Raw genomic sequence first — 22,211 nt, 5'->3', positions numbered from 1 at the left:
TACTCGTTTCCCCCTAGAAATGAACTAAAAACAAATTAATTCGTTCTTGTCACACTATTCTTGGAAAAAGAGGGTGTCGTCTTATATTCGGGCCAAAACGGTAAATATAGTTTTTCCGTCTTCTTGTTGTCTGGAAAAATACACTTCATTACAGTGAAAAATTTTGGACAGCAATGTGGCAAATCGAGAATAATTTACGACACAATACTTCTGCTACGCAGTGTGTGGTTAGCATTAGCAGACTTAGCATTAGCGGACATGGCATTGGCGGATGTGGCTTTGGTGGACGTAGCATTAGCGGACGTAGCATTAGCGGACATAGCATTAGCGGACATAGCATTACCGGACATAGCATTAGCGGACATAGCATTAGTGGACATAGCATTAGCGGACATAGCATTGGCGGACATGGCATTGGCGGATGTGGCATTGACGGACATAGCATTCCCAAAATTTTACTCATATCTCAAATTGCTCATATGGCAGGGCACTCCTATGTCAAGGTACCACTGTATTTCCATACTCGTGAAGACCAGGGGTGTCAAAGGTGCGGCCTGCGGTCCTGGAAGAGGCCCGCTGGGGGGCGCCGTGCGGCCCGCGAGTTGGATTGTAGCACATCGAATTAAATGCTTTCATTATTTTCTATCATTAATAAGGGGAGAAATTGACCGAAGTTGACATCTAGCCAGTAAGTTCACTTTTCAGGGCAAAAATAAATGGATCCGGACAACATGTGATCTGTAGTTGGCGTGAATATAGCGAGTTTGACACCCCCGCCGTAGACAAATATACTCAGAGAGACTCGTTTCCATTACACGGGATTTTGCGGACCGCTCTACTATGCGAACACGAGGTCTGTGGATGAATAAGAAAAACAATTTATATGCTACTCCCTGCAATGGGAAGCGCCGGTTTTGATTCCGTGACATCTCGGCAAAAGGACTAATATGCAGTCCGAGCCACGCGATAGTCATGTTATGTTACCGGCAGAGTTGCCCGAAGAGCCACGTAACCCTCATCTAAAGGGTGACGGACGGCCGTGCGAGATGTTGTCGGCCTGTTTTGCGCACAGCCACCCCGGAGGTCTCGCGTGGAGACCACGCCACAACGCATTACATCGCGCTCTTGTTTCCCAGTCCGTTGCCATGGGTGCCGCACGACACGCCGCGTGATGAATCCGTTGGTGGAGTGCCTCGGCCGCATCGCAACGCTTCGTTTTTTTCTGTCCTTTAGTTGCTATTTCTGGAAGGTTTGGCTCTGTTTAGCTGTCGCTTTGTATTTGCAACGGCTCAATAGCAAGGTCACTCGCTACGTTTGGTCGCTGCGCCGTCCTTCGCCATCCGTGGCGTTGCAGTCGTTGATTAAATCGAGTCATATGATTGGGGGAAAAACTGGGAATTCAATTTTAATTAGAGGGATGTTGGAATGGTTTGTTTTGAAAGTGTTTTATTAAGATTGATTGATTCACAGGGGAGATATGTTACCCACTGGTGGCAACGGTGTTTATGACATGACCCTCTTTTACTGGGTTAGATTGAGTGTCCTGTAAACGAGCTGAGCAAATTTCCAGTAGACCAGGGGTGTCAAACTCATTTTTTGTCGATTTACATCCGGAGGGCCGTTATGTCTTCCAACTAGGCTGCCAAAATTAATTGATTAATAAATTGACAGCGTTCTTGATCGTGCTAATTGATAGATCATTTTTTGACATTAAAATTAGTACATTAGTAATTAGTTATTGATTTAAAATGAAGAAACACAGGGAATAATATACAATCTTCATTTGAATTTCATCATAAAACAGAAAGTTGGCACTCATGATTTACTTTCTCGGGCCACAAAAAAATGATGCGGTGGGCCAGATTTGGCCCCCGGGCCACCACTTTGACACATGTGCAGTAGACAATAAAATGCATTTTTTAATCGAGTTGCTTACTTCGTTGAGCGTGTTTTAAATTAAGCCTCAAAGCTTAACTGTATTTTCTATATTTTTTATTATATTTTTCAATTCGATGAACCATTTGTGGGTTTTAAAAGCATTGGATATATTATATTATATATATTTATATATTTCAGGGGTTTTCCTATCTGTTTGATTTATGCATATTGTATATGTAACGCTAGACTGCAATTACGAAATATATCGTTTTGTCAAATATGTATCGCCATAGTTTTGAGCTAAAAAAATATTAGTTGTAACTGCTGGATTTTCATTTCTTTGTCTTTGCAATTTTCTGAATTTGATGGTGACTTTGACAGGATTAAAATGGCGTCTGTATGTTTGTTTTTCTGACGCAGCGTGCCGACCCGGAACTTACAAGGCCTCGGCCACAGACGCCTACTGCAACAAATGTCCTCCGCACAGCTCGTCCCCGCAGGAGCAAGCCACCGAGTGCGTTTGCGAGAAAGGATTTTATCGGGCTGACAGCGACCCGCGTTCCATGGCGTGCACACGTGAGTATGCCAAAAACACACACAAAAAATGGCTTCATTTCGGACGAGGAACGGTCAAAAAATCGAAATGTTGTATTTTGAGGACGTCGTAAGCCGTGGACAATCATTCATTCATTTTATGAACGGTCACGGTGGTGCCCATCCTAGCCAACTTCGGGACTCCCTGAATCAGCCAATCGCACGGCACGAGGAGATAAAGGACAAAAACGGGGGTGTCAGACTCGGGTTGGTTCGCGGGCCGCGGTAACGTCAACTCGATTTCATGTGGGCCGGACCATTTTAGATATCATATTTAGATATATTTTTTAATATAAATGGATTAAAAGAACTGGATTAAAATCCCTGAATATTCAGTTTTTTATAGATCTAAAATAATGTTTATTTTAGCTTTTTAAAATATATTTTAGATTTTACAAAATTATTTTTGAACTAAAAACACAGAAAAAATGGATTAAAAAATGACAATGATTGATTTAAAAGGGGGAAAATCAGGGAATTTAATATACATCTATACTCTCCATTTTAATTTGATCCTAAAACAGAAAGTCGGCACTCATCATTTACTTTCCCGGGCCACACAAAATGACGCGGCGGGCCAGACTTGGCCCCCGGGCCGCCACTTTGACACATGTGATTTAGAGTGTTCAACAAGCTAGCCTAGCTTACATGTTTTTGGCATGTGGGATGAAACCGGAGTACCCGGAGAAAAGCCACACAAGCCCAAGGAGAACATGCAAACTCCACATACTGAGAACCCACCTGGGAATCGAACCCTCAACCCCAGAACTGTAAGGCCGACACTCCTAACCAATAATAAATGATAATGTATTTTTATTTTCTGACACAAAATAGTGGCTTTCCCTATGAAAGCTTAATTTTCAAAGCCCGCTGTACCAAACTAAAGCTTTAATTACAACTATTGGATTACATTCAATTTAATTAGTTTGTAACGTGTTCTTGTAAGGATTTACAGTGCATGACAGCTTTCCAATTTGACGTTTGGAAGGAACCCGCGCGTGGCCATCCCCCCTTTTTTTATTTTTTTTATTTCCCCCCCTCGGGCTTTACCGCCTCTACACACCTGCCGCCGCGTCGCGCACATGAATCATGAATCACGCACGCAATGGGCCATGTTAGCGCACCCGGTGCTTGTTGCTTGGTCACTGTATCGCGAGAATTCAATTCAATGCTTTTATTGTCATTTTTACAAGTAGAATGAGAGATTTAAAGCTTCAGCAATCAAGTGCACAAATAACAACAACAAACTGGCAAGTAAATAATCAATAAATATGGGATAAATAAACAAGTAGTCAACATAATAAGTAGCAAAGTGCACAAATAACAACAAACTAATGAATAATCAATAAATATTCATAAATAAATAACCGATAAATAATAATACATAAACAATAAATAAATAATAATACATAAACAATACATAAACAATAAATAAATAAGAATACATAATCAATACATAATAATAAATCATCACTAAATAATAATAAATAATCACTAAATAATAATAAATAATCAATAAACAAGTAATAAATAAGTAGTCAACATAATAAGTAGCAAAGTTCACAAATAACAACAAACAGAGAAATAATCAAATAAATAATAATATAAAAAAAATCCATAAATAATAAAAAAATAATCCATAAATAGTAAAAAATAAACAATCAATAAATAATAATAAATACATAATAATACATAAATAATAATAAATAATCAATAAATAATAATAAATAAATACTCAATAAATAAGTAACAAATAAATAAGTAGTCAACATAAGTAGTAAAGTTCACAAATAACAACAAACAGATAAATAATCAAATAATAAAAAATAAAAAATCCATAAATAATAATAAATAAATAACAAGTAATAATACATAAATAATCAATAAATAATAATAAATACATCTTGAATAAATAATAATAAATACATAACAAGTAACAATACATAAATAATCAATAAATAATAATAAATACATATTGAATAAATAATAATAAATACATAATTAATAAAATAGATAGGTAGTAAAAAAATCAAAAACATCAGTAAATATTCTTCAAAATTTGGACTACGGAAGTTTCACTAGATTTTATCTCAGCGTCCAACATAAAATGGAGGCCCGCGAATTAGTTGCCCGGGCCGCACAAAACCACGTGGTGGACGACACCCAGCTCCCCATAGGGCCCTAGTTTGAAAGAGTCGGATGGGCGGCAGAGGCTGGGACGGTGACAAAATCGTAACTAAGACGGCGAGAGAAGAAGGAAAGAGCTGCTAGTGGAGCCGTTATCGGGTTATGCTAGATTGCGCTCATTAATCGTGGGAGCAGGTGAGATGTGACAGGTGTTATCGGCTGAAAATGACTAATGCCTCCTTCAAATATGTATGCTCCCCTAAATGGAATGAAGGGGGGACAGACGGACGGAATGGATCAAATAAGGAGAAAAGGTGAACGCATAAGTCATCCAGTCACAAATGCTAAATGACACTTAACCCTTTATAGGGCAGGTCGGTAACATGACTTCTTTTTTTTTCCAACTGAAAGACCTAACGTGATTCTTTATCTTATTAGCGATAAATTGCTTTGATTAATCCAGGTCACAAATATTTAATATGACCTATGAATCCATTCTTTTTGCATGCAATAACTTTTATTTTGGCCCGGCGGATGAGTGGTTAGTGTGTCGGCCTCACAGTTCGGGGGTCCTGGGTTCGAATCCAGGTCGGTCCACCTGCGTGGAGTTTGCATGTTGCGTGGGTGGGTTTTCTGCGGGTACTCGGGTTTCCTCCCACATTCCAAAAACATGCATGCTAGGCTAATTGTATGCTAACATTGCATGTTCTCCCGGGCCAGCATGGGTTTTCTCCGGGTACTCGGGTTTTCCCCCACATTCCAAAAACATGCATGCTAGGCTAATTGTATGCTAACTTTGCATGTTCTCCCCAGGCCGTCGTGGGTGGGTACTCTGGTTTCCTCCCACATTCCAAAAACATGTATGCTAGGCTAATTGTATGCTAAAACACCCCAACGGTTGTTCGTCTCCTTGTGCCCTGCGATTGGCTGGCTACCAATTCAAGGTGTCCCCCCTGCCTTGTGTCCCAAAAGTCAGCTGGGATAGGCTCCAGCACCCCCCCGCGACCCTAGTGAGGATAAAGCAGTTCACTAAATGAATGAATTAATTGACCATTGAGTTTTGCTAGTAGCCATCGTTGATTTCTAAGGAACGTGGTCGATTTCGCTGTGTTATTAACGTACGCAAGAAAATGATAGCATTTCAATGTGGGAAATGTGAGCGAGAAGACGTCATCACGCCAAGGTGAAAATATTGCGGGGTGAAAATGAAGCGTCAAGCTTTTAGAGCGATTGCAGCGGCGTCTCGTGGACTCGTAAATTTCCATTTGAAACACTTGAGAGTGATGCAAAGTCTTTTAAATCAAAAGACATACCTGACTAAGAAGTAAGAAATGGACTCTCTTGGGCTGCATCAAATGGCCATCATGTGGATTATTTATGATCCGTGGATCAGCAAGAGCCACTGTTTTTGGGCTTTCAGCCACTTTATTATATTCTTAAAAGCTGCCAAATTATTTTCGGCTAGGAGCGCTGGCAGCAAATGATCATGTTCAATATCAAATTCAAACCCTTTTGGTTTGAGTCATTAGCCTAGCCAAAAATCTTAATGACTATTCCTTTTCATTTTTTCAAACATATCCCGCAAGTTTGACGATCGGCATTTTATTCACTATCAATTATCATCAAATTCCTTTACTGACCTCTGTGACCTTTGACCTGGCATGAAAAGACACAGTGGGTCCGTACGCAGCATTTATTAGCTATTAGCATGCATTGTGACTAACTTCCTAGACCAGGGGTGTCAGACTCGGGTTGGTTCACGGGCCGCTTTAACGTCAACTTGATTTCACGTGGGCCGGACCATTTTAGATATAATATTTAGATTTTTTTTTTTTATAAATGGATTAAAAGCCCTGAATATTCAGTTTTTTATAGACCTAAAACAATGTTTATTTTATCTTTTTTATATATTTTTAGATTTTACAAAATGATTTTTGAACTAAAAACACAGAACAAAAGTGATTAAAAAATGACAATTATTGATTTAAAAGGGGGGAAATCAGGAAATTTAATATACATCTATACTCTTCATTTGAATTTGATCCTAAAACACAAAGTCGCCACTCATGATTGACTTTCCCGGGCCACACAAAATGATGCGGTGGGCCAGATTTGGCCCCCGGGCCGCCACTTTGACACGTGTCCTAGACGGTGGTCCTATTTAACCCTTAACACTTTCTCTTGTGGTTGACGCAGGTCCCCCTTCGGGTCCGGAAAACCCCATCTCCACCGTCAACGAGACCTGCGTGACCCTGGAGTGGTCACCCCCGATAGACACGGGGGGGAGGGGCGACGTGACCTACAGCCTCCACTGCCGAAAGTGCTCGGACGAAGGCAAACAATGCGCGCCGTGCGGGAGCAGCGTCCACTTTGTGCCGCGACAGTTCGGCCTGTCGTCGCCGTCCGTGGTGGTCACCGACTTGCAGCCGGACTCCAACTACAGTTTCGTGGTGGAAAGCCAGAACGGGGTGTCGGACTTGAGTCCGACCCCGAAAGGAAGGGCGCTGATTAACGTCACCACGACGCAGACCGGTAAGAGTCTCAAAATGAGTCGGTTTAAGCAAATCATTCTCTTGTGCGCCTAGCCCTTCATTTTTTTCCGCCCCAAAATTGATCTTGCTTGCCGCCATTCAAAATCAGTTTTTAAATATTTATTGTGAAATCAAATGGATAGAGTAACTTATACATTTATTTATTTTTTTTAATTTGTGTTTATATTAATAGTATATTGATTTAATGACTTTTATTTTTGCATAAATGTTTAATCTTCTTTGTATTTATAGTCGTGTTTGTTTTCATATATGTATATATGTGTATATATACATATACACATGCATATACACACAGATCTATATGCATGTATATATATATATATGTATAGATATTTATATGTATATATATATATATATATATATATATATATATATATATATATATATATATATATATGCATATATGTATATATGTGTTTATGTATGTGTGGATGTGTGTATATATATATGTATATTATGTATATATATATGTATATATGTATATGTATATATGTATATATGTATATATGTATATATGTATATATGTATATATGTATATATATAGATATGGATGTGTGTGTATATATATGTATGTATATATATAGATATGTATGTGTGTGTATATATATATACACGTGTATATATGTGCGTATATATATAGATACATGTGTATATGTGTGTATATATAGATGTGTATATATATATATATTTTTTAATTAAAATGTTGGCTGCTTTGGGCCTTTATTGTAAATATGTGTACTATTTCATGTAACTAAAATAAGCAAGCTGAATTTTATGAAGTGCATGTTTAAACGAAATCTGTATATAAATGGACTGATTTTACAAGTAGGTGTATATATAGATATAACTGACTATCTTTGTTGCTTTTCTATTCCATTTGTGTTCCCCACCACGTAGTAAGCGTTGTGTTGAAGGAGCGACGCAGCAAGGACAGCGTGACCTTGGCATGGCAAGGCCCACACAGACCCAAAGATGTCATCGTCGAGTACGAGGTCATCTACTACGAAAAGGTAAGAAAAAAAAGAAAGAAAAAAAAAAAAAAAACCTTCCTTTGAGAAGCGCAGAGGCGTGCAAACCACCACTTAATTTCCCCATCACGCCGCATCAACAACGTTATTTATCCCAGAGGACCACATTAAAAAGTCTGGAGAGCTTGTCCATTTTTTTCTTCTGCTTTTTTCACCTTCAGAATCAGCGCGAGCAGAACTACACGGTTTTAAAAACGCGGTCCAACATGATGACGGTGGACGGACTCAAACCGGGAACCACTTACGTCTTTCGTGTCCGGGCTCGGACCGATGGTGGCTACGGCAGCTACGGTGGCGAGATTGAACTGGAAACCAGTCATGAAGGTATGTCGTTTCCATCTCGATCCTTCGACGGCCAACAAATAGAACGCCATTTTTTTTTTGAATATGGAGAATTTGAATCCGATTTTTTTGTCAAAAATCTTTAATTCACCAATCAGATTCCATTTTAAACCGCATTCTAAAATGTGTTTAAAGCAGCAGTCAGACTTGAATAAATAAATGTATTTTTTATATTTTTAAATTGTCGACCTGCGTCATAAATCACTGTCACATTTAACGTTAATGCAATGATAGAAATTTCGCAAGCAAGAAGCCCAAAGATCAAGTGCCGCTCAATTAGAAGACGTGTAATTTGTTCCCGGGTGGAGTTTGAAATCAATCCGGCCAATGCTTATTAAATAGGCCACATTTCATCCAAATGGATTCTTTAGATATCTTGTCATTGAAATTATGGATGGTCTATTTGGGAAAAAAAAATGTTGCTAACCGAGCTAACTTGATATTTTTCCCCTGACCAAGCAAACCTGGTCATCCAATTCGTTTGTTCAATCATTTTCTGAACCACTTCATCCTCACAAGGGGGTGCTGGAGCCTATCTCAGCTGACTTTCGACCAGCCAATCGCAGGGCACGAGGAGACAAACAACCAAACATGCGCACACAAACATGGCAATTTAGCACACAATTAGCCTAGCATGCATGTTTTTGGAATGTGGGAGGAAACTGGAGTACCCGGAGAAAACCCACGCTGGCCCGGGGAGAACATGCAAAGTTAGCCTATAATTAGCCTAGCATGCATGTTTTTGGAATGTGGGAGGAAACCCGATTACCCGGAGAAAACCCATTCTGGCCAGGGGAGATAATGCAATGTTAGCATACAATTAGCCTAGCATGCATGTTTTTGGAATGTGGGAGGAAACCGGAGTACCCGGAGAAAACCCACGCTAGCATGCAATTAGCGTAGCATGCATGTTTTTGGAATGTGGGAGGAAACCCGAGTACCCGGTGGCAATTTTAAAGATGTATTTATATTATATTGTATGAAGTCATTGGCTGCCATTGACGGTGTTAGATGTCTAATCTGATTTGACTGGGAGTTCTGGCAAGGATAACAACACATTTTTGGTCGGAAATCATGTCATTTTCAGAAAATAGGAGCGAACAAAACTCGGACTCCCGAGTCATTCCCGCGGGATTTCCCAAAATGCTTCACTCTCAAGTCCGCAGCAAAAAATCAAACGAGCATATAACGCTACATTCTTCAAACGTAAGAATCTCAAACTGCATTTCAAATATGGCCGCAACCATTGACAACCCCACCAAAAAACATATTTTTTCAAGTATTGAAATTTTGGGTCCATTCCATAAATAATACAAGCTCAAATCTCACACCAATTTTCCATCTCAAACATTTCTCCAAGTCATATTTTTTTTATTTTTGCTCCCTCCTTTACCCGAACTTAAACCACAATATCATATTCCTGTCACCGCGTCGTCAAACTCACTTTCTTTTTTTTGCTAGCCGTCGTTCTCTCGTCACTTCATCGCGTTCCCGAACGATTTCTTGGCGACGAACGCCTCGTAATCGGCTCTTCAAAAGCGCCCATCGATTCCGAGACGGCCGGCCGGCCGGGCGAGGGAGACCCATAAATCTCGCCGCCAACGTCAATTCGGCGGCGTACAGTGGGAGCGCCCGCATTAGCCTACTAATCATGGAATAATCAATAAATATACATCAGGAAAAAATATTCGGCTCCGTCCATGCGGCATGAAATATCGCTAGAATGCTAATTTCGACCGGCAGGAGTGAGCGATCGGGTTTCGGTGCGCTTTTATTTGTTAGGGAGGATCGGAATTGGCTTTAAAAAAATAAATGTATGACCTCATTGGCGGCCATTGACGGTGATAGACGTCCAATCCATTTTGACGTGTCAGCAATTGTTCGTGAATGAATTAAGGGTTGCAAAATAATCCAGAGTTAAAAGAATATTAAAGTGCAAGCATGTTTACGCCCCCCCCAAAAAGAAGTTAAATATGGACCTCGTCATTAATCGTGATTAAAAAATATGTACTAATATATGTATTTGTTTACACCACTGAAACAAACTTTCCAGAACAAAAAAATCACAACCAAGATTTTTAAATCAATTTTTTGGTCAATCAAAAATAGTAATTGTAACGTTTTCTACATTAGAATATGTAAATTAAAGTGTCCACCTCCCTCTAGTGTTCAAGATGAAAAATGCAACAGATCTTAGGTTATATTTAAGCTTCTTGTGCGGACTGTACTTGGTAATGTTTTCATTCAATAAGTCGCTATCCGTCCAGTCAGTTTAAAAATCAATAAAATCACAACCTAGATGGCTATTAATCAAACGGGATTATTTTTTAATCCATTTTTTTGTTCATCAAAAATTTAAATTGTAACGTTTTCTACATTAGAATATATAAATTAAAGTGCCCACCTCCCCCTAGTGTTTAAGATGAAAACTGCAACATGTCTTAGGTTGGATTTAAGCTTCTTGTGTGGCCTGTACACAGTAATGTTTTCATCCAATAAATCACTATCCGTCCAGTCAGTATAAAAATCAATAAAATGCCTATTAATCAGACGAGATTTTTTTGTAATCCATTTTTTTTCAATCAATATATTGAAATTTTACCGTTTCCTACATTAAAAAATAAATAAATAAAAGAAAGAGACCACATGCATCTTGTGTTAAAGCTGAAAAATGCAACAGATCGTAAACTGGATTTAAGATTCTTGTGCGGACCGTATTCAGCCACGTTTTAATCCAATCAAAAGTGCTGCTAAAACAATAGCACTTTTTTAGTTTTTTTATCAGGCACATTGCTTATAATCTATCTGGCTCTTTCAAGGCATTTTATTTAAAAAAATAATAATAATAAAGTATCGGCAATGGATTAAACGTACCCCACTTTCTCTGTCTCCTGTCCGCAGACGTCTTTGCTATCGGGGACCCCAACCAGACCACCATCTTGGCCATTTCAGTTGCAGGTGGAGTGGTACTTCTCGTCTTCCTGGTGACATGCTTCGTGGTGAGCGGGAGGTGAGATTCGGCCGTGTGGGATGATGTGGTTCAGGGGGGTGGGATGTAGCGTGGTTTTGGGAGAATTTGCCCACGTTTTGAGGGAAAAAGTGGGAGGAGGAAAAAAAGACAGTTCATGTTCATAGGCGGAAAATCAAATGAAAAGATTCATTTACTGTTCAAAGCGAATTGACTCTTCAACTGGATCAACTCATTCATTGACTTAAACCCCTTGATGTATACGTACTACATACCAAAAGGCATTGTGGGAAGAAGTAGAAGTTCAACAAAAGTAACAAAAAAACTAAATAGTCATCGGTTAATGTAACATGTCATTTTGAAAATAGTTTTAATTCAAAAACAGAATAAAAATAGGCTTTCGGTGGTTGGACGGACAAAAAGTAAATATGTATATTTGAATTGAATGCTTTTATTGTCATGATACAAGTAGAATGAGATTTAACCACTAAAAAGTGCACAAATAACAACAACAATAAACAATAAATAATAAATAAATAATCACTAAATAAGATTGGACGTCTGGCCCAAATAATATGGTCTGGCCCACATGCGATCTAATTGAAATTAATTAAATTTTGGGGGATTTATTTTGACCGGAAGAAAAATTCTAGCGGGCGGCCCGGCGGATGAGTGATTAGCGCGTCGGCCTCACAGTGGGGGACCTGGGTTCAAATCCACGTCAGTCCACCTGTATGGAGTTTGCATGTTCTTCCCGGGCGTGCGTGGGTTTTCTCCAAGTACTCGGGTTTCCTCCCACATTCCAAAAGCCTGCATGCTAGGCTAATTGGATGCTAACTTTGCGTGTTCTCCCCGGGCCAGCGTGGGTTTTCTCCAGGTACTCCAGTTTCCTCCCACATTCCAAAAACATGCATACTAGGCTAATTGTATGCTAAGTTTGCATGTTCTCCCCGGGCCTGCGTGGGTTTACTCCGGGTACTCAGGTTTCCTCCCACATTCCAAAAACATGCATGCTAGGCTAATTGTATGCTAACTTTGCTTGTTCTCCCCGGGCCAGCGTGGGTTTACTCCGGGTACTCGGGTTTCCTCCCACATTCCAAAAACATGCATGCTAGGCTAATTGTATGCTAACTTTGCAAGTTCGCACGGCGCCAGCGTGGGTTTTCTCCAGGTACTCCAGTTTCTTCGCACATTCCAAAAACAAGCATGCTAGGCTAATTATATGCTAACTTTGCATGTTCTCCATGGGCCAGCGTGGGTTTTCTCCAGGTACTCCGGTTTCCTCCCACATTTCTATGCTAGTTGTATGCTAAATTGTATGCTAAATTGTCCCTAGCTATGAGTGATTGGTTGTTTGTCTCATTTTGCCCTGCGATTGGCTGGCCACCGATTCAGGGTCTCCCACCATCCTGTGTCTGTAATTTGCTGGGATAGGCTCCAGCACCCTCCGCGAGCCTAGTGAGGATAAAGCGGTTCAGAAAATGAGATGGGATATGAAAAATTGGATCAGTACTGAAAAAAAATACCACATCTGAAGACCAAAAATGGTCTTAGCGACATTCCTCTTGACAAACGGACCAACGCGAACACACCAAGTTAATGATGAGCTTTGCCGTAAAAAACAGCCGTTAAATGTAGCGCGTCTGGCACGCGCGTCGCCGCCGCCGCCGCCGCACTCGGCTAATAAGATCTCCCGGGCCGGGAGGTGTTAACCGAGTTTTACGACGGGGTCGATGCGCCGACATCAATTTGAGGTTGAGGTGGCTTCCTCCGCGCCGTTCGTGGCTTGCGCGGCATCTGCGCCGCTGTCAAAAGTTGGGCGCCGCTTTGAGTTGTGTATCTTATGTCGGCGAGGATCAAAGCGGTGGCGCCGGGGGAGCCAAGAGTGGCAAATGAAAGGGGAGACAGAAGTTGAGGGTAAGCGGAGGGGGGGACGTTGGGGGGGGGTCTTGGATCCGATGCCATTGTAGAATCGGAAGTACGTGTTGTTACAAGAGGAGATGAGTTTGTCTTCGCAATGATTAAACTTGAATTTTTCATGGCTACGATCACTATTATTGATAGGACAGTGGTACCTCGACATACGATCTTAATCGGTTCCGTGGCGGAGCTCGTATGTCGATCTTCTCGTAACTCGAGCGAACGTTTCCCATTGAAATGAACTCAAAACAAATTAATTTGTGATTAATTCCTCTGAAAAAACACCCAAAACAGGATATTGGATTGGAAAAAAATGTTTTATTTCTTCTAATTCACCATCTATTAACAAAGTAACACATAACTAGTGGTTTAATAGTACTAAAATTTGTTTAATAGAACTCAAATTAGACTCATTTCCCGGAGGGGAGAGAGAGTCGCACAGAGAGGGTGGGCTTCGGGGGGGGACTTTATCCATGGCAACGCACTCGTAGAGTTTGCATGTCTAAGCTAATTTAGCATTCTGAATTGTGCCTAGCAATAAGTGTGATTGGTTGTTTGTCTCGTGTCCCGCGATTGCTGGGATAGGCTCCAGCACCCCCGGTTCAGAAAATGAATGAATAATATTGAACAGGAAGCCATTTGACGGCGCAGTGGTTCTTTCACGGTCATCATCTTGACCAGGGGTGTCAGACTCGGGTTGGTTCGCGGGCCGCGTTAACGTCAACTTGGTTTCATGTGGGCCGGATCATTTTAGATATAATATTTAGATTTTTTTTAATAAATGGATTAAAAGAACGGGATTGAAATCCCTGAATATTCGTTTTTTATAGACCCAAAACAATGTTTATTTTAGCTTTTTTTAAATATATTTTTAGATTTTACCAAACAATTTTTGAACTAAAAACACAGAAAAAATGGATTAAAAATGACAATGATTGATTTAAAAGGGGGAAAATCAGGAAATTTAATAAACATCTATACTCTTCATTTGAATTTGATCCCAAAACAGAAAGTCGGCACTCATGATTTACTTTCCCGGGCCACACAAATTGATGCGGCGGGCCAGATTTGGCCCCCGGGCCGCCACTTTGACACATGTGATTTAGAGTGTTCAACAAGTTAGCCTAGCTTACATGTTTTTGGCATGTGGGAGGAAACCGGAGTACCCGGAGAAAAGCCACGCAAGCCCGGGGAGAACATGACGTAAGGTGAAAATTAGCAAGTGCTAATTTTTGGACGGTGGCCATCTTGGGGCAGGGCCACCATTGCATTGTTTTCATAGTATTTCCCGATATGAGTGGCATACTAGTATCTCTCTGGGCGTAAAGCTACTTGTTATGACCATCTAAAAATAAAGATTCAGTATTGGCCACGTGAAAGGCTGCCTAAAAAAAGCAAATCATGATAGTCGTACGATGCCATTAGTGAATTATTCATTTTTTTCCGCGTTTTCAATTAAACTGGAGGGTGGAACCCGACCGCCGCCGCGTGCGTGTTTGTGTGCAAAAGACTGCATCTGCGGCGCCTCTGGTGCTAAACAATTCCACTCAGGCTTTATGCAAATGAGCAGATGTTGCAATGGGATTGATCAAACAGCCTGTAAAAAACAAAGAATAAAAAAAGGAAACAATCACAGAAAAACAAAAAAAAACGTTTTTGCACATTGGACTTATTTATTCTGCATGTTTATAACCGTGACCTCATCAAGTAAGTGACATCATTAGCGGTATTACCCTCATTTACATACGCATTTGCATATATAAAAATACACTCGGCTTGATCATCCGCGTTTGCATGTTTCACCCATAAAAATTCCACGCGCTTCCCGTATTCCTCGTCTTTGAAATTCCCCCCTGGCTTCTTGCTTCTTTTTTTTTTTATCCCTTTCCATTCTCCTTAATGAGAAGGAGCTAATTGAAATGTTTCCAAACAGGACGCTAATGAAACGCAGACAGATTTATTAGTCATAACTCTTGGGCTAATCATTTCTCCGTCTTAATAATTATCCCGCGCCGAGTAAATCTTTTTACGCGATGGTCAGAGATCGTTGGGCGAGTGCCAGACGCGGACAAGATGGAGATTGGACTCAGTTGGACTCGTTTTGTGCCTCTTTTCTAGCTAGTGGGATGCTAAATGAAGTCTTTTTGTGCCAGACGCGTTAAATAAACATTTATTTCTTGGGTTTATCGCTAGTGGACGTCAAGGGCGGTCGAGAAAATGGCGCGTTGGTGACGATAAGCTCGAAAAATAAGCAGTTTTTACATTGGGTACGCATTAACGTTAGCATTTTATTACTAACCTGTGGCTCAGGAGCCACATTTGGGTGTTTTGTTGGGTGCATATGGCTAACTTGAGGTTAAATATGGAAAGGTTGACACTACCCCTAGCGCCGCTTTATTGTCTTTTTTTTTTCATTAGTCTCTCCTTGGTGTTAATTTGCAATGATTAGCAATAGCATAAGAATGTTGTCAAAATAATTCATTGTGTTGAATTGAATTCCTTTATTGTCATTATAATGAGATTTGAAGATTCATCACAAAGTACACAAATAACAACAAACAGACAAATAAATCATCAATAAATAATAACAATAAATAAGTAATAATAAGTAGTCAACAACATAAATATGTCGGGAAGTGAACAAATAACAACAACAAACAAACAGACTAGATATATAAGCAACAAATAATAATACTAAATAAATAAGTAATAAATAAGTAGTCAACATAGATAAGTTGTCAACGTAGATAAGTCGCCCACGTAGGTAAGTTGTCAACATAGACAACGTAAATAAGTCGTCAACGTAGATAAGTCGTCAACATAGACAACGTAGAGAAGTCGTCAACATAGACAACGTAGATAAGTCGTCAACATAGATAAATCGTCAACATGGATAAATCATCAACATAGATATATTATCAACATAGATAAATCGTCAACATAGATAAATCGTCAACGTAGATACGTCGTCAACGTAGATAAGTCATCAACATCGTCAATGTAGCTGATTCGTCAACGTAGATAAGTCGTCAACATAGACAACGTAGATCAGTCGTCAACATAGATAAATCGTCAACATAGATAAATCATCAACGTAGATAAGTTGTCAACATGAATAAGTGGTCACAGAAATCAGTAGGTACAAAAGTGACAAAAGGGGTTACAGCATATGGAGTTTTTATTGCAAGTACAAGATAAAAAATGAGTGTAGATTTGAACTCGAGTTGAGTTGTTGAGGTGACGACAGCTCTTGGGAAGAAACTGTCCTTGAGTCTCTTTGACTTTTTCTACTTTTAAAAACGGTGAAAAGACTAAAAAAATGCTCACATTTTCCCACATATTTTCTTTCTCTCTGCGGCTCGTACTGCGGAAAATACGGTCGTTTGGTCTTCGGTTATTGCGCAAAGTCACAACAGGTACGACATACCTGAAAGAGTTGATTAGCGCGGTCTCTAGGCGCAAAATACATTTTTCCGTGAAATAACAAGTCGGCAAATTAAAGCCATCGATTTCATTCTCGATAATTAATTGAAATCGTGTTCCTTGCTTGATATTTAATGGCCATTAGTCATTGTGCCAGTAATGAAAACAAGGCCAGAGGCATGCACAAATAACAACAACAAACAAACCAACAGATAAATAATCAATGTAAAATAATAATCAATAATAAAGCAATGAAATGCTAATGTTAATGCGTACACAATGTCAAACAGCTCATTGTTAGAGCTTAGCATCATTAGCAGAAAATAATAACGGATATAAAAGCCACGGTGTGTTCAGGAACGGGTCGTTTTTTTGTTGTTTTTTTCACGGTTAGCGACTGGACTCTAAAACGATAAAATGCGGCCGCTCGTAAAAAACAAAGCAGGTATGCCAAACGGCGCTGAACTACGAGCGCTTTATTAACTGCTAGCGTCACTGGCTAACGGCGCTCCAAGGTCATTCGCTACCACGGAGGGGGAGGAGCGTTTGTGATTTAACAAATAAAAATAAAATGTGGCTGCTAGTATTAACAAAGAAAGGGAGGCTAGTATTTTTACTTTAAGCATTGAAGTTTTAAGACAGCGATTGATGTGAATGGCGAAACGGCAAAAATTGCACTAAAATGGGGTAAAATCCACTTCCTAGCAGGATTTAGTGATTAAATACAAACACTGGAGCTTTTCAGATATCAGAACCTGGCCCACAATTGAAATATTATTTCGGAATATAACCATATTTTACTCACCAAACATCCTTTTTAACTGTACACAATATCCATCCTCCTTTCTTCCTTCTTTTCTATCGCCATCGAATCTAATGCTGAAAGTTGAGCCTGTCTTGTCGTATTTCTGGTATAGTCCGTCTTGAAAATGGCTTTAAATCAACACAACAAAATATTTGCTTGTGCAGCTAGCTCCAGATACAGTTTGGTAGCTCTGGCTAATCACTAGCCAATCATAGTTGGTGAAAGCGATGACGTATCCCTACGCCTGCGAGAGGGCATTGTGGTGTTGCCAACTTGAAATCTGATTGGTTAAAGTCAGTCTTATCGACGCTTGTTTAATGCAGCAGAGCCTGCAGAACTGATTGTGAAGGCCTTGAGGCAGATTTCTGACCCTGGCAGCAAATAATGGCTGAAATGTGATTGGTTAAATGCTTCAATATGAAAACACACATCTGGAAGCAGTGCAAACAGGGGGGAAAATCAATGAAAGGAAGCTAACAGACCATTTGGAATTATTTCATAAGTATTGATGGACAAAATATAATATATGATTCAAATATTTCTTAGGCCAGCAGAGAAGGCCTTGAAGGCCCTGACGGCCCGTCACTGAGTTTTCTCAATGGCTATTTTTGCATTTTGCACCAGACGTCCAACCCATTTGAAGCGGTTGGGGGACACGCCCATTATTCCCCGCCACCCTCCCTTCTTCTAAAGTATTGGACGCCTATCTCCTCTTCTATTTTGAACAACGTAGAGCCGAACCCTAAATAGTGCGAGTCCAACACTTCCGTTCCACTAGACCACCGTTTTAAAAAAAATAAAAATAAATAAATAACATTCTCCTTCTTCCATTGGCTGTTGACATTCTGGCCACGTTGTCTTTTCCATCCCTGATGTGCTTTTTTTTTTTCTTCTTCTTCTTCTTCTTCTTCTTTTTTGTCCTCTTATTCTTCTGATGGCCCCCTATTCTTCTCCGACAACCAACCCCCTTCCCCCCCTCGACTCAGTCCCGCGACGTGATTGCTTGTTAGTTGGTATGCAGGGCGCCGAAGGCCGTTGGTTGTCCTTTCTTGCCTGTCAGCACTCCTTGGCATCTCACTCCCTGGCTTTGCTTCTCTTTTCTGTCCACTCTTTCCGTCCAAAATGAGCAGAAAACAGGAAAGGGCAAAAGTGGGGAAGTGGAAGGACGTGTGGGGGGGGGGGGGGGGGGGGGGGCGAAATGGGGTGTCAAAGCTAAAGCGCGGGGGACAAAGTCGGACTCTCGAAAGGAAATTGTGGGTGGTCAATTTAGTTCCGGCTTAAATTGTGTTCAAATTCAAGGAGAGATTGAGAAATGAAGAAATGAGAGAATACCAACATGGAAAAATATTTTACATTTCTGAATTCCGTTTTCGATTGAAAATTGTTTTAGTTTTACTTTTTTTAATTTTAAAAATCAAAATCATTACCAGTCAATTACAGAAGATGCACTGTTTTCTATGTTTTGATGTCAGTGAATTTGACAAAATGTCAGTGTTTTCCTTTTTAAGTTAAACAAAAACAGTTACAATTTTAAAATCAATAAAAAAGACTAATCCTTAATAATAATAATTATAATAATAATATTCACTAGTCCCCCCCCCCTTTAATGGGTTCCAAAATATAGAAATATCAGTGATTGGTTTTTTTTTATTAAAAAAGAAAATAAACTTAAAAATTAAACACTGAATAATTGCTAATTACCCTTTTTTTCTACATGTAAATGATAAAATTCAACAAAAATATTCAAACAAAGACTGCGAATATTTACATTTCATCACTTAAAATCAATCAATAAAAACAAATATATATATTTTTTTAAATGAATAAATAAATTCCACTAAATCAATAGACTATACAAGTCAAAATTTGCACTTCAAAAATTCACCCCCCCCCCCCCCACATTTGGACCATTTGTAATCAGCAAGTTCGTTGACAAATAATAAATAAAAATCAATTCCTATGCTAATCGATTGGCTGTCAATTAGTCAAATATAATTTTGACACCCCGTCTCAAAAAGACAGAATTATGAAAAAAAGAATGCCCCCAAAGAGCGAGATAAGCTGTAAAAAGTGAGAAGGACAGAAAGAAGGGGTCGTGGTTGGACTTGGCTGAGCCAGCCACGCTTGCTAGCCCAATGACAAATGGCTCTCAAGTGACACACTATTATATTAAAAAGTAAATTGATATGCAAATGTGGAGTCGCTTGTCGTCGCTCAAGTGGAACGGAGGGAAAGGTGAGGGCCGGCGAGCCCCCGTTGGGGCGGGGTGAGGTGGCGTGGGGGGCATGGGGGAAATTGACACGCTGAATCGGTGTCCAGCCAATGGCGGGGCGCAATGAGACAAACAACAAAACCGGGACAGTTTAGCATCCAATTAGCCTAGCATGCATGTTTTTGGGATTTGGGCGGAAACCGGAGTACCCGGAGAAAACCCACGCAGGCAACATGCAGACAGTCTAGACCACGTGTCAAAGTGGCGGCCCGGGGGCCAAATCTGGCCCACCGCATTATTTATTGTGGCCCGGGAAAGTAAATGATGAGTGCCAACTTTCTGTTTTATGATGAAATTCAAATGAAGATTGTAGATTATTTCCTGTTTCCTCATTTTAAATCAATAATTGCAAAAATTTGTACTAATTTGAACGTCCAAAAATGATCTATTGACTAGCACGATCGAGAAAGCTGTCAATTTATTAATCGATTAATTTTGGCACCCTAGTTGGAAGACTTAACGGCCCTCCGGATTTAACGTCAACTTGATTTCACGTGGGCCGGACCATTTTAGATATAATATTTAGGTTTTTTTAAATAAATTGATTAAAATAACTGGATTAAAATCCCTGAATATTACATTTTTTATAGATCTAAAACAATGTTTATTTTAGCTTTTTTATATATATTTTTAGATTTTACAAAATGATTTTTGAACTAAAAACACAGAAAAAAAATGATTAAAAATTGCAGTTATTGATTTAAAAGGGGAAAATCAGGAAATATAATATACATCTATATCTATCATTTTAATTTGATCCTAAAATAGAAAGTCGGCACTCATCATTTACTTTCCCGGGCCACACAAAATGATGCGGCGGGCCAGATTTGGCCCCCGGGCCGCCACTTTGACACACGTGGTCTAGACCGACCCAAATTCGAACCCAGAACCCCAGAACAGCGAGCCCGATGCGCTAACCACGCCAAACCTCTTCCATCCTTAGCAACACGATCCCAGGTGATGTTTTTAGCGCCGGAGTAAAGAAGACAGGTGAAAACAAAAGGCGAAACCACGTCAGTTTTCACGCGGCGTTTGCAAGCGCGGCGCTAATGATTCATGACACTTTTAACTGGAGAGGAGAAATGAGTCAGTCTGTAATTACTATGGAAATGTCTTCATTTCCCATCAGACGCACTCGCTCACATCTGTAAGCCACACGCGCTTATTAAATAGGGCCCGGCGTTAGCTTGCGCGGAACGCGTATGTCTGCGCGGGGGTGCGCCCGCACCCGTGGGATCATAGTGACTCGCCGTTCCTCGCCGTTCCTCGCCGTTCCTCGCTCCCCATATGTTCCAAACACACGCCCGCCGGCGAGAATGCGCGGGTGAGTGTCAAGTGCGTAACGATCCGATGCTGACGATCGACTGGCCAGCCGATAAGCGGGTGACACTGTCGCTAGCGACCCATCCCCCAAATGCAAGTCTCCACTGGCTAATAGTAGCTAAACGCCAAACGTGTGTATAGGAGGGGGCGTGGCTTATACTTTAGATCAGGGGTGTGCAAACTGAGTAGCAAATTTGGAAATATAATTTAATATCAGCAAAGTTGGAAGCAGATTTTAATATCGGCAAATTTGGAAACAGAATTTAATATCAGCAAATTTGGAAACAGAATTTAATATCAGCAAATTTGGAAACAGAATTTAATAGCGGCAAATTTGGAAACAGAATTTAATATCAGGAAATTTGGAAACAGAATTTAATAGCGGCAAATTTGGAAACAGAATTTAATATCAGCAAATTTAGAAACAGAATTTAATATCAGCAAATTTGGAAACATAGTAATTTAATATCAGCAAATTTGGAAACAGAATTTAATATCAGCAAATTTGGAAACATAGTAATTTAATATCAGCAAATTTGGAAACAGAATTTAATATCAGCAAATTTGGAAACATAGTAATTTAATATCGGCAAATTTGGAAACATAGTAATTTAATATCAGCAAATTTGGAAACAGAATTTAACATCAGCAAGTTTGGATACAGAATTTAATATCGGCAAATTTGGATACAGAATTTAATATCAGCAAATTTGGAAACAGAATTTAACATCGGCAAATTTGGATACAGAATTTAATATCGGCAAATTTGGAAACAGAATTTAATATCGGCAAATTTGGAAACAATGTAACATCAGAAAATCTGTAGTATATACTCCTCTCGTATTAGCGAACAAGCTCCGCCATTCGCACTGACTAACGGGGAAAAAAAACACTGAACAAATGTTTGTCTGTTTCATTGTGCCGTCGAGTGAAGTGGGAAGAAGCATTTGCTTTTTTTCTGCGTACTACATTCGGGTAA

The 22,211-nt window shown here is 39.8% G+C and overlaps 1 protein-coding gene across 1 annotated transcript in view; it reads left to right on the top strand.

Annotated features, from left to right (window-relative positions):
- The window catches only part of LOC144085438 (ephrin type-A receptor 3-like), a 90,761-nt gene that overhangs the window by 42,555 nt on the left and 25,995 nt on the right, over window positions 1–22,211 (top strand). Inside the window, exons 6-10 of the mRNA XM_077614711.1 lie at window positions 2,299–2,454; window positions 6,796–7,131; window positions 8,049–8,161; window positions 8,341–8,503; window positions 11,423–11,531. Coding sequence (XP_077470837.1) covers window positions 2,299–2,454; window positions 6,796–7,131; window positions 8,049–8,161; window positions 8,341–8,503; window positions 11,423–11,531 — 877 coding nt within the window. The remainder of the gene's footprint in view (window positions 1–2,298; window positions 2,455–6,795; window positions 7,132–8,048; window positions 8,162–8,340; window positions 8,504–11,422; window positions 11,532–22,211) is intronic.

The sequence above is a fragment of the Stigmatopora argus genome, chromosome 12 (assembly GCF_051989625.1).
Source record: "Stigmatopora argus isolate UIUO_Sarg chromosome 12, RoL_Sarg_1.0, whole genome shotgun sequence".
NCBI classification, from domain to species: domain Eukaryota; kingdom Metazoa; phylum Chordata; class Actinopteri; order Syngnathiformes; family Syngnathidae; genus Stigmatopora; species Stigmatopora argus.
This window is presented reverse-complemented; position numbering and strand designations above follow the sequence as displayed.